The sequence below is a fragment of the Xiphophorus maculatus genome, chromosome 7 (assembly GCF_002775205.1).
Source record: "Xiphophorus maculatus strain JP 163 A chromosome 7, X_maculatus-5.0-male, whole genome shotgun sequence".
Classification (NCBI taxonomy): Eukaryota; Metazoa; Chordata; class Actinopteri; order Cyprinodontiformes; family Poeciliidae; genus Xiphophorus; species Xiphophorus maculatus.
The window spans coordinates 19,901,746-19,916,001 of NC_036449.1; the positions used below are offsets into that span (position 1 = coordinate 19,901,746).

A 14,256-nucleotide genomic window follows, 5' to 3' on the forward strand; every position below is an offset into this window, starting at 1 on the left:
GAAAGCTTCAAGGCCAGCCTCCCATGACTCATACTTTCCACAGATCTTACTACAGATCTTATGTATTCACTGATCAGAAAAAAATGACCAATTGAGTTTTAGACCAGCCTGTCAGGCCCAATCAAGTTCAATTCAGCTGATTCTGGTCAAAAGCAGATTTCACTGTGCGTCCATGTTTACAATTAATCCTTCTTCCAACAACAGGGAAATTAATACAAAATTAATCCAAGTAAAAAGTGGGAAAATCTTTATTTCCTCTGCTTTATGTCTTGAAGATATTGTTCCTAATTTGTCCAATAACATCATTGAGCAAATATGTCATTTCCTAATCTTTGAACAAGATTTACATAGTTTGTACCAGCTTTCTAAAGCAGAACTTCAGTAAGAATCAATCAAAAACTTTATAGTACAGAGAACTCTTTTCTTGGTTTTCAACCCATTCTTTTTCTTTATCAACAGCTGCAAATACAGACACACAAAGTAAGAAATACAACGTTTTTTAAAGTTTAATTCCGAGATGGGCGACCTCTTGGGCAGAGAAAGTGCATTGTAGCGAGTATGACCTTTGACCTGCAAAAACAGATGTTAAAATGAGACGTTACAGTTTATCTAAAGATGATCAGTAGGAAGCTACATTGGGATCAAAAGGAAGGAGAGAAAAATGTTTAATGTTCAGGGTGTCTCAGAGTCACACTGGTCCTTTACCTCTGAGTTGGGCTTAAGGGCACAGAGCAGCAAGAGCCAATCAGGTTAGCTTGTGAAGGCCTTGAAGTCTGAGTCTGAAACAGGAAGCATAAAGTATAAGACAGGGCTTTCACTCATGCACCGAGATTAAAATGAAATATTTGATCATGTAAATCATGTGACATGATTTATATCCATTATCCATACCAGTCGGAAATAAAAATATAACTATCATTTCAGACACAGTAAGATGATTGAAAGAGGCAATATAAAAACCTGAAAAGAATAATCCAAACTCGTCTTTAGGCTCAATTTTTATTTGTCATTATCCATTAAGCAATGTTTAAAAAAACAAACATTGTAGTGCAAACTAGAACAATATTGCAAGGCAATTAATACAACATTCTACCATTCCTCCTCTTTATTGTTAAGTGTGTTGTTCTTCATACTAACTATTAAGAGGAGGAATGATCTTTTATTCTTTCAAAATAAATCCTTTATTTCTTTTCCCTCTGCCAGTGATGGTAATAATTTTATCCAAAACAGTCACAACATAAAACAGTTAAAGCACTGATGAAATGTGCGTGCCAGAACATTAACGTGTATGAGGAGCCAGAAAAACAAGTCAGACAGATGCTGCCTGAAATGTACCTTTAACACTAGACACTGCTGGTAACTTACTTTTAATGTTTTGGAATTTGGCACCAACAAGACTGTTCTTAACTTAAGATGCAATCTTCACAAAAACAACAATCCTTTTCACAGTTATTACTGTACCATTAAACATGACTTTTACCTCATTCAACGTCTAAAACAAGGTTTTTTTCAAATCAGACAGCACCAATCATAGCAATAGCCCACACTAACACGCACATAAGCTCTGTGTCCCTATTAAATTTTACACTTTGATGTGCACATAAAGAATTATTACTGTGGTTTAAGTAATGTGCCATTACAGTGCAATGGTGAGAGTAAAAAGTGCATACAAATATAAAGGGCAGCTATTAGTGAGTGAGCAGAACCTCACATTCTTGTGAATTAGTAAAGTAATGGATTTGCTGTTGTCTTCATCTGTTGGTTATGTCTTAAAAAGAAATAATAGCAATGACAAAGTTACACTTTATCATTTAAGAGGATGCTTTTATCTAAAGCAGCTTACCAGTAGCCAACACATTGTGAAGCAACGTGGGATTTTAGTCTCGTGTCCAAGGTCACTGAATGAAAACTGAGAAAGTTGGGAATTGAACCAGTGACCTCCAGTTGAAGGACCAACTACCTCCCTGAAGTCACAACAATCCAATACAAGGTAAGTGTAGCTCTGATAGTATTCTGAAGCTGCACCTTAATAACATCAGCTCTCCTGATCCATTAGAGTATGTCTTTGCACATCTTTACATATCTAAAGGCATTTTTAACTAAAAAATAAAACAGATCAAGCTTAGTTATATTGGATAGATTCGATCAGTTAGCATCCATTTTATAGTATTTGAGTAGGCCTTTCTAACAGATAAAGACACTTTGATGTAAACCATTCTACTCTAGCTATTGTTGTCTGTTCAGTGCCACTGAAAGGTGAACCTCCACCACATCTCCCACTCTTCTGCAGACTCTTCACAACGTTTCTCTGTACTTCTATTCACCTTCCAGTCAACTCCGACCATCTTCACTCTCCCTAGAGAAGAACATACCCACATAATGATGCTGCCACCACCATGTCTTACAATGGGGATGGTGTCTTGAAGGTGATTTTCTGTGTTAGGTTGGGCATTATTTAAGGTGCTTAACATCTAGATCAAAAAGTTTCATTTGGCACGCCTTTTGCCTACATTGGCTGTAGAAAATGTTTAAGCTGGAATTATCCAAGAGGTACTTTCCCAAGGCACTGTACATATTTAATTACACTGTTCTTTAAGGTAGATTGTTAAGAAAATTGTGTGCATTTTGAACATGTCTAAGTTCAAACTTTGTGCTTCAAATAATTTAATTTTTAATCAATGATTCTCAGTAAATTACAGAAGACTTATTTAATCAAATAGACAAAAACTGCCACAGAGCGTCCTGTGTTATGCGTTTTGATTTCAGTTTGTTGTTTCAGACTGACATTGGTTTGGCACATTTCAATTACTCAGTCTTTGGCACAGAGTCTGAACAAGAACATTCTGTGGCAGAATTGCAGTTAACCCACAAACTCAAACATACAGAAAGAGAGCCAGTCTTACATATTTCATTGTTATAAGGCTTTTTGCTTGTTCCTTAAAAAGAATCAAATATTTTTTTACCCTATTCCTTAGCACCAAGCTGTTAAAGAACAATCCCAGTTCAAATCTTCTCACTGAAACCAAATCTCTTGTAGCTCAAATCCAAAAACACACTATCTCCAATTTCTAACAATTTCTATTAAGAATACAAAACTTGAAGTGTTTCTCATCTAACTTCCGACCCATTAGATCTGTCAGCTCTTATCCTACTCAGACATTCCCTTTCCCATCTGTGGAAATATTAAAACTGGCACATGCACAGTCATTCAGAAACAATCATTTGATATCCTTTGCAGCTACAAATCCAAACAAGTTTACTTCTGAGGTTCATTTGACCTCATGTGCAGAAGTCAAGATTACACACTGAAAGCAAACACCTGCAAGACTTTAAAGTTTGTTTCTTTCAACTGCTATTTTTGACATCAAAATCTTTAGTCTTGAAGGATTTTTGCACTCACAATGTAGTGTGGTTAGCTGACACCATGGTAAGTAAAAGCATGGGAAACCTTCCAAAATATGCATTTAAACCACACTAGGACATAACACACCCACACATTTTCTTTTTCACATAGCCTTCAGATGTTTTTGCTGCAGGTTTGACCTTTTCTTCACTCGGAAGTGCCGTAGCAGCAGTGGCTGGCTCTTTGGTTTCTTTTTGCTTCTTTTCAATAATATTTCCAGATCTTGTGCCAGGTTTAAATTGACCTCCATCATCTTGCTCTCCTGCAGCTATTTTGCAACCACTGGACAAATTAACTTTTTGTCCATTTACAAGCCCTTCTCCCGTGCAGCCCCCAATTTTACCGCATTTGGTTCTGCCCCTACCCCCAGCACCTGATATGAAGTTGGTAGAATTGGCTTTCTGCTTCGCCTCCATTTCTGACAGGCTGCATGCCAAAGCCATCTGAAGGTCTTCATCATCTTCTTCATCTTCACTGTCCCCTGTAGCCACATGGTTGTAGCTGGAAGCTGCACTAAATGAGCGATGTGGAGTTGCAGAGCGGTCGTAGTGGCGGGCTGATCCGTTCATGATGGAGGATTTCTTAGAGGACTTCTCTCCTTCTCTTCTGCTGAGCTCCACTGCGAGAGCCATTTCATCTTCCACACCTACAAGAAACACACACCAAAACATGGTTATGTTTATATATCATATAGTAAAACAAATTAACTACTTATAGAGATAGTCAAGATTAGTCTTCATGTTATATGTAGTAGTGTTAGAGCGGTGGGTGAAACAATCCCACCATTATAACCTTCAGAATTGGATAAAACATTTGCATTTTTAGGGGGAAAAAAATTGCCATGTTGGCTAAAATAAACACTTTCATATATCAATGTTTTTTGGATCATGAAGTGTAAATAGGCATAAAAATTAATTCAGAGCTGTTGCAGAATGAAACAAAGTAGGGCTACAATACAGAGCTGGACTGGGATCAAAAAAACGGCTCTTGCATTTTTGGCCATGGCTGCCCATTATAATTATTTATATGATATGCAAAGGTACGCAACATACCAGACGATATATACGCAGACTGTATTGTTTCAAAAATTAAAATGAAGCACAGCAGCTTACATGGAGGAGGCTACTGTGTACGTGGTAAAAAAAAATTGCATTTTCTTTCACCACCCTTCAGGTCACAGTGTCAAAATTCCCATACTGAAGTGGAAAAATGGATGTCAAGGAAAGTCTTCTAGAGTTCTTCTCACTGTTTTCTGTAATATACTGTTTATACAAAAACATAATTATGGTCACAGTGAGACCTTGTATCCATGCAAAATAAATAGCTCTTCATCCAAGTGGCTCCATAAACTATGAAAAACAAAGAGAATTTGACTAATGTTTTTCTCTGGTTACCAATGATAAATCAAATATTTCACCTAAGCAATATTTCAGTAAGATTTTATGATAAAAAATTACTTGAGGCCGTAACACTTGCTGCAAACCCTAACTTTATATCAAAATAACATACTAAGTTGCACAGCAAATACCATATTAATTTAGAATAGAATTATTACAAAACAAATGCTATAAAAGCAGTTATCTCTCTTTTATAGTTTGTGCAGAAAACTCCAGTTTTGTGCACCAATCCCATATAACACTACAACCTAATATTATTAGCCAAGTTTTGGCACATGGGATTTTGATTTATTTGATTAAATAAAATAAGTCTTGTGATCATTTCTTATGCTGAGCATTTCCGCATTTTGGCTACAACTCCCCCAGATATTATTTAGTAAAAAGGTGTCTAATCATTTTTTTTCTAACTGTTCTATTTTTCCTTACTTTTGTGCTTTTTGTGTTGCCAGCTTAGATGTTGTCTTCCCCTCTAAAATATTTACTCACACACACCCCAACCTGCCCTCCTCCCCATGTAAAATGTGCGTCTTCATGAACATTTCGACTCCTTCTTACCGGGGCGACAGCAGCTAATCTGACCTCTTCCTCAATCTATCTCTGGGTCACGTCTCTCATCCTCCTCCGACGATGACGAATCCACTGTATCGCTAATTCTCCCTGCTTCTCCAGCCCTCAATCTATTCCAGCGGTCGAAGTTTGCGTGGTAAACATATGAGTTAGTTTGGATTTTCTGCATCCATTCAGGGGCTTTTTTGCTTTTCTTCTTGCAGCTTTTCTGGGCCCGCCACACCAAATATCCACTTGCCTCTCTACAGTGGTCAGATGAAATGAAAAATGTATAACCTTGGAAGAGACAAGAGGGGCAGGCCAAGAAGGTCTGAGGGATTTCTTTGGATTAGTCCAAGAAGATCCGTTAAGAAAATTAAGCATTGGGACGTTGCAGTCGATAAAAATTATTTTTAATATACTCTTTTGGTTACATTTTAACAGCCTCAGGCCAGCCCAAATTTGTCCATCAGCCCACCCGGCATTGCCTGGTGTGCCAGACGGCCATCCACCCCCGCTGCCATAACTAGTAGACATGATCAATGACTTCCAAAATAGTCACAACTATTACTCCTCCTAGTTTTAGTACATTATTATTATTCAATTTTTGGAGGAAATAGATTTTTTCAGATTATCTCTTACACCATGCTGTCACAACATAGTGACAGTTTTAACAACATTGCATACAGTGGCTTTAAGAATGAGAACCCATATGTTAACTTTTTTTAGTTTAATATGCATTTCCTATTAACAGACTTGTTTGTTTTTCAGTTGAATTGCTTAGAATAATGTCACAATAAAGATGGAAAAAGCCTGGAAGTGATTTACTATGGTCTCATTTTTTAGGTCTCAGATATCAGTAATCTCACCACTTATAGTGTTCAGTTTCTTACCATTGATAAGAACACTCTTTAATACCCCATCCTCTTCAATCTCTATCCTCTCCTTCCCATTTTCCTTTATCCTGCAAATAAAACAAACTAGGATTAGTGAAAAGAAAGAAGAAAAAAATGCACTTCATCTGAAAGAAAAATTTACTTTAATGGAAGTATTTAATTGGCTGAATGGTTTTATAAGAGGAGGCTTCACATACTTCTTGGTGGTGGTGGTTTTTCCATTTACAATGCGAGTGGAGGTAGAAACAGATCTGAAGTTAGATCCTCCCATGCTCTCCATCCCACCGATACCACCGAAAGAGGAGGAAAAGGAGCTAAATTCAACTTCAGAAAAGCAAAAAAGAAAAGAAAAAGAAAACAGGAATTTTTGCAGATATCCAGCATTTGTTAAAAAATAAGAGTTAACAAGCTATTTTAACTGAAAACATAATATGAAATTGCTTATTGCTGCATTGAGCCCTTAGGTGTTTACCTCCAGATGAGGGAAAAGAGAAAAATCGACTGGGACCAAGCCGAGAATGTGGGACTCCAAACGATGCAAAGTCATCTGGATGAGAAATGCAGTCATGTCAGCATATATCAGCCCATAAATATAGAAGGAATGGCATCAAGGAAAGGGATGATGATTCCACTAATGTAATTTTTGTCCAGTACAGGTGAGATCAGTTACTTTAATGACTTTTTCATTAATGTACATCTATTTCCTAACTGAGAAGAAAATTCAAAAATGTTTTAAAGTCATGGAGAGAAAATAATTGAATCTTGTCCCAACAGTTTGACATACCAAAAAAGCTAGCAAAAGGATCCTGTCCACCAAAAAACTCTCTGAACACCTCATCTGGATTGCGAAATGTGAAGGTGAATTCTGGGAGGTCTGAGAAGTCTGTAGTGGTAGAACCTGGGAAATTATGATGTCAGAGTTAGTGGATGAGGAAAAAGCAAGTATCATTATATGAATAACTGGAAAACAAGTTGAAGATTGCTAACGTCAAATGTTAGCAATTAAAATAAGTTGCCTAATAACTATTGATCTTCCATACATCAGGGTACGTGTACGTACCTGAGTGTCTCACATTGTCATTTCCATATCTGTCAAATGCAGCTCGTCTGCTTTCTGTAAAAAAAAAAAAAGCACCCATAAATGACTGTTTTTTTTACAACAATTTTCAACACATATAAACACACAAGTGTTAGGTTGAAAAATGAATACCAATATGTTAAAACTGAATATCAAATACTGCACCGTTAGAACATTGTGAATAAGACACCTCAATTTTTTTGATTGTTTGAAAGAGGATCTCATCGACTGGAAAAAAAAAGTTTTTTTATTCTAACTTTGGTTTAATTGAGTAAAGTGTGAAGAGTTTAAAACACACCAACACAAATCTTTAAATTATGACTTACTGTCAGAAAGAACTTCATAGGCCTCAGCAAGTTCTTTGAATTTTCTCTCTGCCTCTTCCTTGTTGTCTGGATTTTTATCCGGATGCCATTTTAGGGCCAATTTCCTGTACCTGCACCAGATATTCAAAAACAAATGCCAATACCAAATATACAACCACACAAACTGAATAAACACATTTTATAGCATAACATTATTATAAAAATAGTTGTATTAATGGAACTGAAACTAAGAATTATACAGTAAATGTCCTCTCATTTAGCCAAGCCTAAATGGCCAGATCAGCAATAAGTTACATTTGAAATAAAGTTCTTTTTTTCAAAAGAACTTTATTTCTTTTGAAAATAAAGACAACCATCAATTACTCTTATTGTACTTACGCCTTCTTGATGTCATCCTGTGAGGCATTCCTGGACACTCCCAGCACACTATAATAGTTCACCATATCGCCTCCCGTCACTCTTTAGAACACCACTCTGAAATTCAATCATTTACTCATATTTCACTATCTGGGTGAATGCCTTTCTGAATATTATTGTCCATTAAGGCAATTACAAAAATGCATGTTAAACAGCTGTGGCAGAATCACCAAATTCTTATCAAAACAATATTAAATAAAATATTCTTGATATGTATTTTAGCAAAGACGCCATAAAATAAAAACAATACTGTGCATGAAAAATGCATAGTGGATTGTTTAGTTTCTCCAGCTTTAAATTTAATTAACAAAATTTCAAACTATTTCTTCCTTTACAGACGGAACCATATAGCTGGTTCCCAAACCAGCTATATGTTTTGGAAAGTAAAGCTATCTGAGGAGTTAATCATGCATCAGATTTAGAAAACATGATGCTTTTTAAAGCATGTTTTAAAAAGCGGCATTTTTTTTTTTTTTTTTAAATATGCTTGCTAATAAAAAATCCATAATGAGTTAATTTCCATTAAAGGTGGCTATGTTAATTAAATAATATAATATGATAATAATAATAATCATAATAATAATAATAATAATAATGTGACACATGCATTGCAAATTGATGCTTAAAATAACACTATGCTGTGCTCATTGCTAAAGTATAGTACAGTTACTTTTAAGTACTTTTTAAAAATAGTAAAAAATCTCTTTAAATCCCAAATATCAGCTTACTTCAGTTAAAAATAGTAGTTTGTTTAAAGCATTAAAAACAATTTCTAAAGTAAGAATTCTAGTGTCCTTGACCTCAGTGTAGCAAATTTATAATAACTACAACACGTTAACCATCATGCCAATCTCGTTAGTCTCCTGCTACAGCAGTTTCCAAGCAGAGGGGGCTTCAGGGCTCAGGAGAAACGAAACTAAACTTAACTTTTTATCTCCCCTCGGGGAACTCCATGCGCTCACACAAGTGTTATTTCTGTGTTATATGCAGGACTGTGGCATCTGACAACTGCTGCTGTCATAACAGTAGGCCATAAGAAGCCTAAACACGGCAAATGTATACTTACATGCACAGGTGCTGTGCTGTTTCAGTGCGTAGAGTTGGGGGAGTTACCATTGTTTCATAATATTAGAGCCACATATTCCTTTTATGGTGAATTTGGGTTTATTGTAAACAAACCAAATGTGTGTGTACTATGGAGTGTAATGTTAGCTGGTGGTAGCCACACCTTACATGCTACAGACAAACATGACCTACCTTTCAAGTGTTACGATCCAGGCAGTTGAGCCGTTTGCCTTCCTTACAGATGACAGTTGATGTGTCTTGTGGAATAATTTTCTCTTGTGACAACCAAGTAGCCACCTCCCTCTTCTGTTTTACTTCCAAGATGTCTCGTCACGAATATGTTTTGCAGCGATACGGTGTCACTACAGTTCTGGTTAAGCCCTGGTGCGGTGCTCCCGGTGTTTTCAGTAGGGAGGACAGGAAGACCGTTAACCCAGTTTACGTTGAGTGCTGGTCTGAGCCGTGCCCGCTACGTCACTGCGAGCGGACAGAAGGCGTCTAGAAAATACCAGCGTTTACTATACGTAACAAGCCCCGCCCACTCTCATGTTGTGCTTGTTGATTCCCATGTCTATGGTTGATTCAACTACGTTAATTAAAAATCCGGTGTTCTGACTATCTGTGCTACCCGTCTGAAACTTCTGTCATGTTTACAAACCAAAAACTATAGCGGGTTGTGTTAATGTTAGATATTATCATTGGTTAAAATTCTTTGAGTGGCGAGACCGAAGCTTTGGAGTTATGCATTGGAACAATTTATATACACGACAAAAACACAAAAATATCACTTCGACAGAATACCCTATCCGTTTAAAATTAAAAGCTATAGCTGTTGTATGCACTACTCTTTTTAGAATATCCTACCTTTTTAAAGATATTTTAAATACATGCGTCTGTAAGAATGAAATAGTCAGGGGAAAGTTCATATTGAAATTAAATTAAACACAGACATCTACAAATACGGATCACCGCAAACTCTTTTTTTGCGTATTAATATGGAACACTTATTTAATCCTATACAATTTAATGACTTACAATGCCCTAATAATCAATTTTTTTTAAATTAAAACCATGTTATAATATTCCTGTTCCTGTTCAATATGCTCTGCTAAAGAGTCAACAAATTATATTACATGAACAAAATGGCTAAAAAATAACTCATAAGACAAGAAAATCTACAGATACATAATAGTAATAGACAATTTAAATAATCATACAGCAGCAGAATAATTATCAACTCCTTGCCAATGTACACCTAGAAATTCTGTGTGTTTAACCATTGCACTCTGGGATGAACGGTCAATTTTTCCTAATTAACCAAGTATTATGGACTTCTACAATACATGTGTTACTATAATTGAATTACTAATTTCAGAGTTGTAAATGAAAAAGGTACAACTTTGTTATTGAACTTCAGACTTTTAATTTAAAACACTTTAAGGATCTAAGATTCGTAGAATTGAAATCAAATTAATAAATCGTGTGAAAATAAAGTTGCCCCCAATATTTTAATATTGTCAATGTTAAGCTTTAGCCACCAATGGTTATCGTCATGTCTGATGTTTAACATTCAGTATTCAGTAGCTGTTTAATGCCATCTGATGTTTACCATTTAACATGCAAGATATTTAACGTCCCTGATTTTTTACTTAATCTAGGATAATGCTTAATGTTACCCTTGATGTTTAACATTATCAGATGTCAAACTTCATCTCTGGAAAAGTTTGCTTTTGCGTTAAACATTGGAGATAAAGTAAAACATTTCAGATACAGTAAACATCAGCTATAAACTTAAACATCAAGGACAATGTTAAGCACTGGAGATAAAATACAAAATTGGGGACGTTAAACATCCTTTACAATTTTAAACATTGGAGATAACATTGTCCCCGATGTTTAATATCGTCTCTTTTTCTGTCATCTCAAAGGAAACTTCATGTCGAATCTCCACTTTCAAAGACAAACATCAAGGATTTTCTGGTTTTATTAATTTTTCTTTTAACAGATTGTGAGAACATCCCTGTAAAGAAATCAAAATGGTCACGTAATTCCCAGGAAACCAGGTTGGATGGATGGATGAAGGGAACCAGGACAGAGGGAGAGGGGGTTCCAGGATGTAGAGAACCATGATGGATGGATGGATGGAGCCATGATGGATGGAGGGAGGGAGAGAACCAGGTTGGATGCATGAATGAAGGGAACCAGAATGGAAGAATGAAGAGAAGCAGGACGGTAGAATTAAATCCTCATTTTCTTCTCTCGAATCTGCCCCGCAGAGAAGCTCACTGTGTCTCCTCTCTTCCGGTGTCCATCGGCTCAGTGTGACGTAGTGACTCAAACTCAATAGGTGAGGTTGTTTGATCTCAAATCTCCCCCAGCAATGGCGCCTCAGATGAGCGAGTCGTAGCGACACACAGCTGACCCGTTCGGCTCACTACTGACGGTACCGGAGTCTGATTTCATCAAGCTGAAACTGGTTTTAAAACAACATTGTCATTTATGGCAATGACTTCTGGGACAATTTATTGTCCAGCAAAATTTGTCAATGACTGTCACAATACGTTATGCTGGATGATAAATTGCCTGAGAAGTTATTGCCATAAACGGTAAAACGGTAATGAGACCATTTTCTATTAATACAATGGCTATAGCATAATGCAAGAACACATTCTCAAAGACCAATAAACTTTAAAAACCCAACTGAGAAGAAAGAAGCAGCTGAGTGGACAACCAAAGGGAAGAAGTCCTCTTCATATTGAACATTTAACACTGGAACTGGAAGACATTTAAAAATACCCTAAAAAATAAACAGAAACTACAAAATAAAAGGAATTATGAAGTGTCTGGTCTCAACTAAACCAATTTTGTTTACAAAGCACCAGACTGAATACTTTTCATCCAGTTTTTGGTAGAAACCGAGAAACAAATCATGTACATAAATGGAGATTGAGGACGGGAAGGCAACAACAGGACAGGCGCAGGTTTAACGACTCGAGAATGAAATCCCTTTTCAAAAACTCACTTTTAAATATTACTAAAATAAACAGCAAAATACCTGCAGCATTCCTTAAGGCAGATTGCTAAGAATGTTTCAAGTCAAAATGGAGATAAGGAAGCGTCACCTGGGAAAACTTTCAGGGTTTCTTCTAGAAAACCTGCTGAGCCCAGTGGAAGAGCTGAGGGGTTATCCATCAGTGGTCTGCTGCATGTTTGGGTTAAAAAATTTTAAGTTACAGAAAGCCTAAGGTCCATGATCAGGCATCAAAACTCAGAAATAACAGTGTGTGAATCCAACGGACAACTGATGGGATAGCACAATTGGTACACAACTCCTCAGTCAGTTCAACGTCTCAACTATAAACCTTTAGCTTAAACTGTCTTTACTGTCAGTTATGGAGAAAAATCCCCATTTAAAATAACCCAAAGCATGGTGGGGGGAAATAAAGCCTGGTGGCCCGCAAGGCTGATAAAACACTGGGAGAAACTGACTTCTGTCTATAGCTCTTTTTGTAAGCGGAAACCCTGTCTATATCGCCATCTCTAAATAGGAACATTCTGTGTTTATATTTCTAAGCGATCTTGGGGCTGCTCTTGGTCCGATCCCTCACCTAGGACCCGTTTGCCCCGGCAGATCCGACCCAAATGAGCCCTAGGATCACTGGGACACTCAAACCCCTCCACCACGATAAGGTGGCAGCCCACGGAGGGGAAAAAAACAAAGCCAGAAACAGTTCTTTAATCTAAACTGAACTGGAGAGAGGCCAGAAGGTGGCGCTCTGGTGTTTCTAACTAAACAAGAAGTTTAGTTAGACTTAAAATAACCCATAACCTGGGTTTAGTTAGAAACAAAACCTTTAACTATTTTATTATTATTTTTCTCTCCATAGAAGCTACGCCTGGTCTTGCGTTGATTAGCTGTGGTTTTTTCCTGGAAAAGAGCATTGGCTGACATGATGCTGCTATACCTTACTGTTCTCCCTCTCCTTTTCATTTCCATGAACATGGAAAGTTCTCCTGATCAGCAGACCTGTTGTGTCTCTGCCCTGTCTTTTCCCACCTCCAGTCGGTCAGGCATTTGCCTGCTAGTCCTGAGCCCAGTTCTGGTTCTGCTGGAAGTTTCTTCCTGGTAGAGGGAAGTTCTTCCTCTCCCCTGTCACTACTTCCATGCTCTGAATGAGGGACTGCTGTAAAGTCAACAACCCAACACAAGCGATTTGCTGTCGCCCCCTGCTGGGCAGATGGAGTGAATGCCATAAGTAATGACTCCATACAATCTGTTGGGTTCTATTTGGTACAAACCTTCCAAACTACTTTATAATTAACTGAGCCTAATGAATTGATAACTTTAATCAATAGGAATTTCACTAAATTGAAATGACTTTTCGTAAAATGCCTTAACAACATTGTTGTGAATTAACGTTATAATTATAAGCTTTGAACATTTTGATATCTACTTTTGGGGTTTTGAACGTTTCGATAACTACTTTTGGGGTTTTGAACATTTCGATATCTACTTTTGGGGTTTTGAACGTTTCGATATCTACTTTGGGGGTTTTGAACGTTTCGGTATCTACGTTTGAGGTTTTTGTTTTATATCGTTTATTGGTGGGGCTCATTAGTTTGAAAGTGCAATTTTATATATTGTCAATTCACAACAAATGTTATCTCAATGGACTTTGAAGTAATTTTAGTCCAATCACATGTATTCCAATTGCTAGTACAACAAGTTCAGTTGATTATTAAAGTAGTTTAAAGTTTGTACCAAACGAAACCCAACAGATTCTATGGAGTCATTACTTACAGCATTCACTCCAACTGACCAGCAGGGGGCGACAGCAAATCGCTTGTGTTGAGTTGTTGACTTTACAGCAGTCCCTCATACAGATCATGCATGTAGCGACAGTGGAGAAGAAGAAATCCCCTCTACCAGGAAGAAACTTCCAGCAGAACCAGAAATGGGATCAGGACCAGCAGGCATCTGCCTGACAGACTGGAGGTGAGAGAAGACAGAGCAGAGACGCAACAGGTCTGCTGATCAGGAGAACTTTCCATGTTCATGGAAATGAAAAGGAGAGGGAGAATGGTTAGGTGATGGCAGCATCATGTCAGCCAATGCTCTTTTCCAGCA

At 37.2% G+C, this 14,256-nt stretch overlaps 1 protein-coding gene across 2 annotated transcripts; it reads right to left on the reverse strand.

The window, feature by feature from the left end:
• Positions 1–230: 230 nt before the first annotated feature.
• On the reverse strand, positions 231–12,814 carry LOC102230455 (dnaJ homolog subfamily B member 6-like). 2 transcript variants are annotated; one of them, XM_023336527.1, is made up of 11 exons: positions 9,321–12,809; positions 8,025–8,120; positions 7,647–7,756; positions 7,303–7,356; positions 7,027–7,140; positions 6,715–6,789; positions 6,440–6,566; positions 6,240–6,310; positions 3,777–4,049; positions 706–779; positions 231–570 (listed from the first exon to the last, which is right to left on the reverse strand). In XM_023336527.1, the coding sequence occupies exons 2-10, from the start codon at positions 8,087–8,089 to the stop codon at positions 751–753; spliced, it is 918 nt and encodes a 305-aa protein (XP_023192295.1). In that variant the 5' UTR covers positions 8,090–8,120; positions 9,321–12,809; the 3' UTR covers positions 231–570; positions 706–750. The 2 variants fall into 2 exon arrangements, with proteins under 2 accessions (XP_023192295.1, XP_023192294.1); XM_023336526.1 differs by lacking the exons at positions 231–570; positions 706–779 and having other exon boundaries at positions 986–4,049; positions 9,321–12,814.
• Between the last annotated feature and the right edge of the window lie 1,442 nt (positions 12,815–14,256).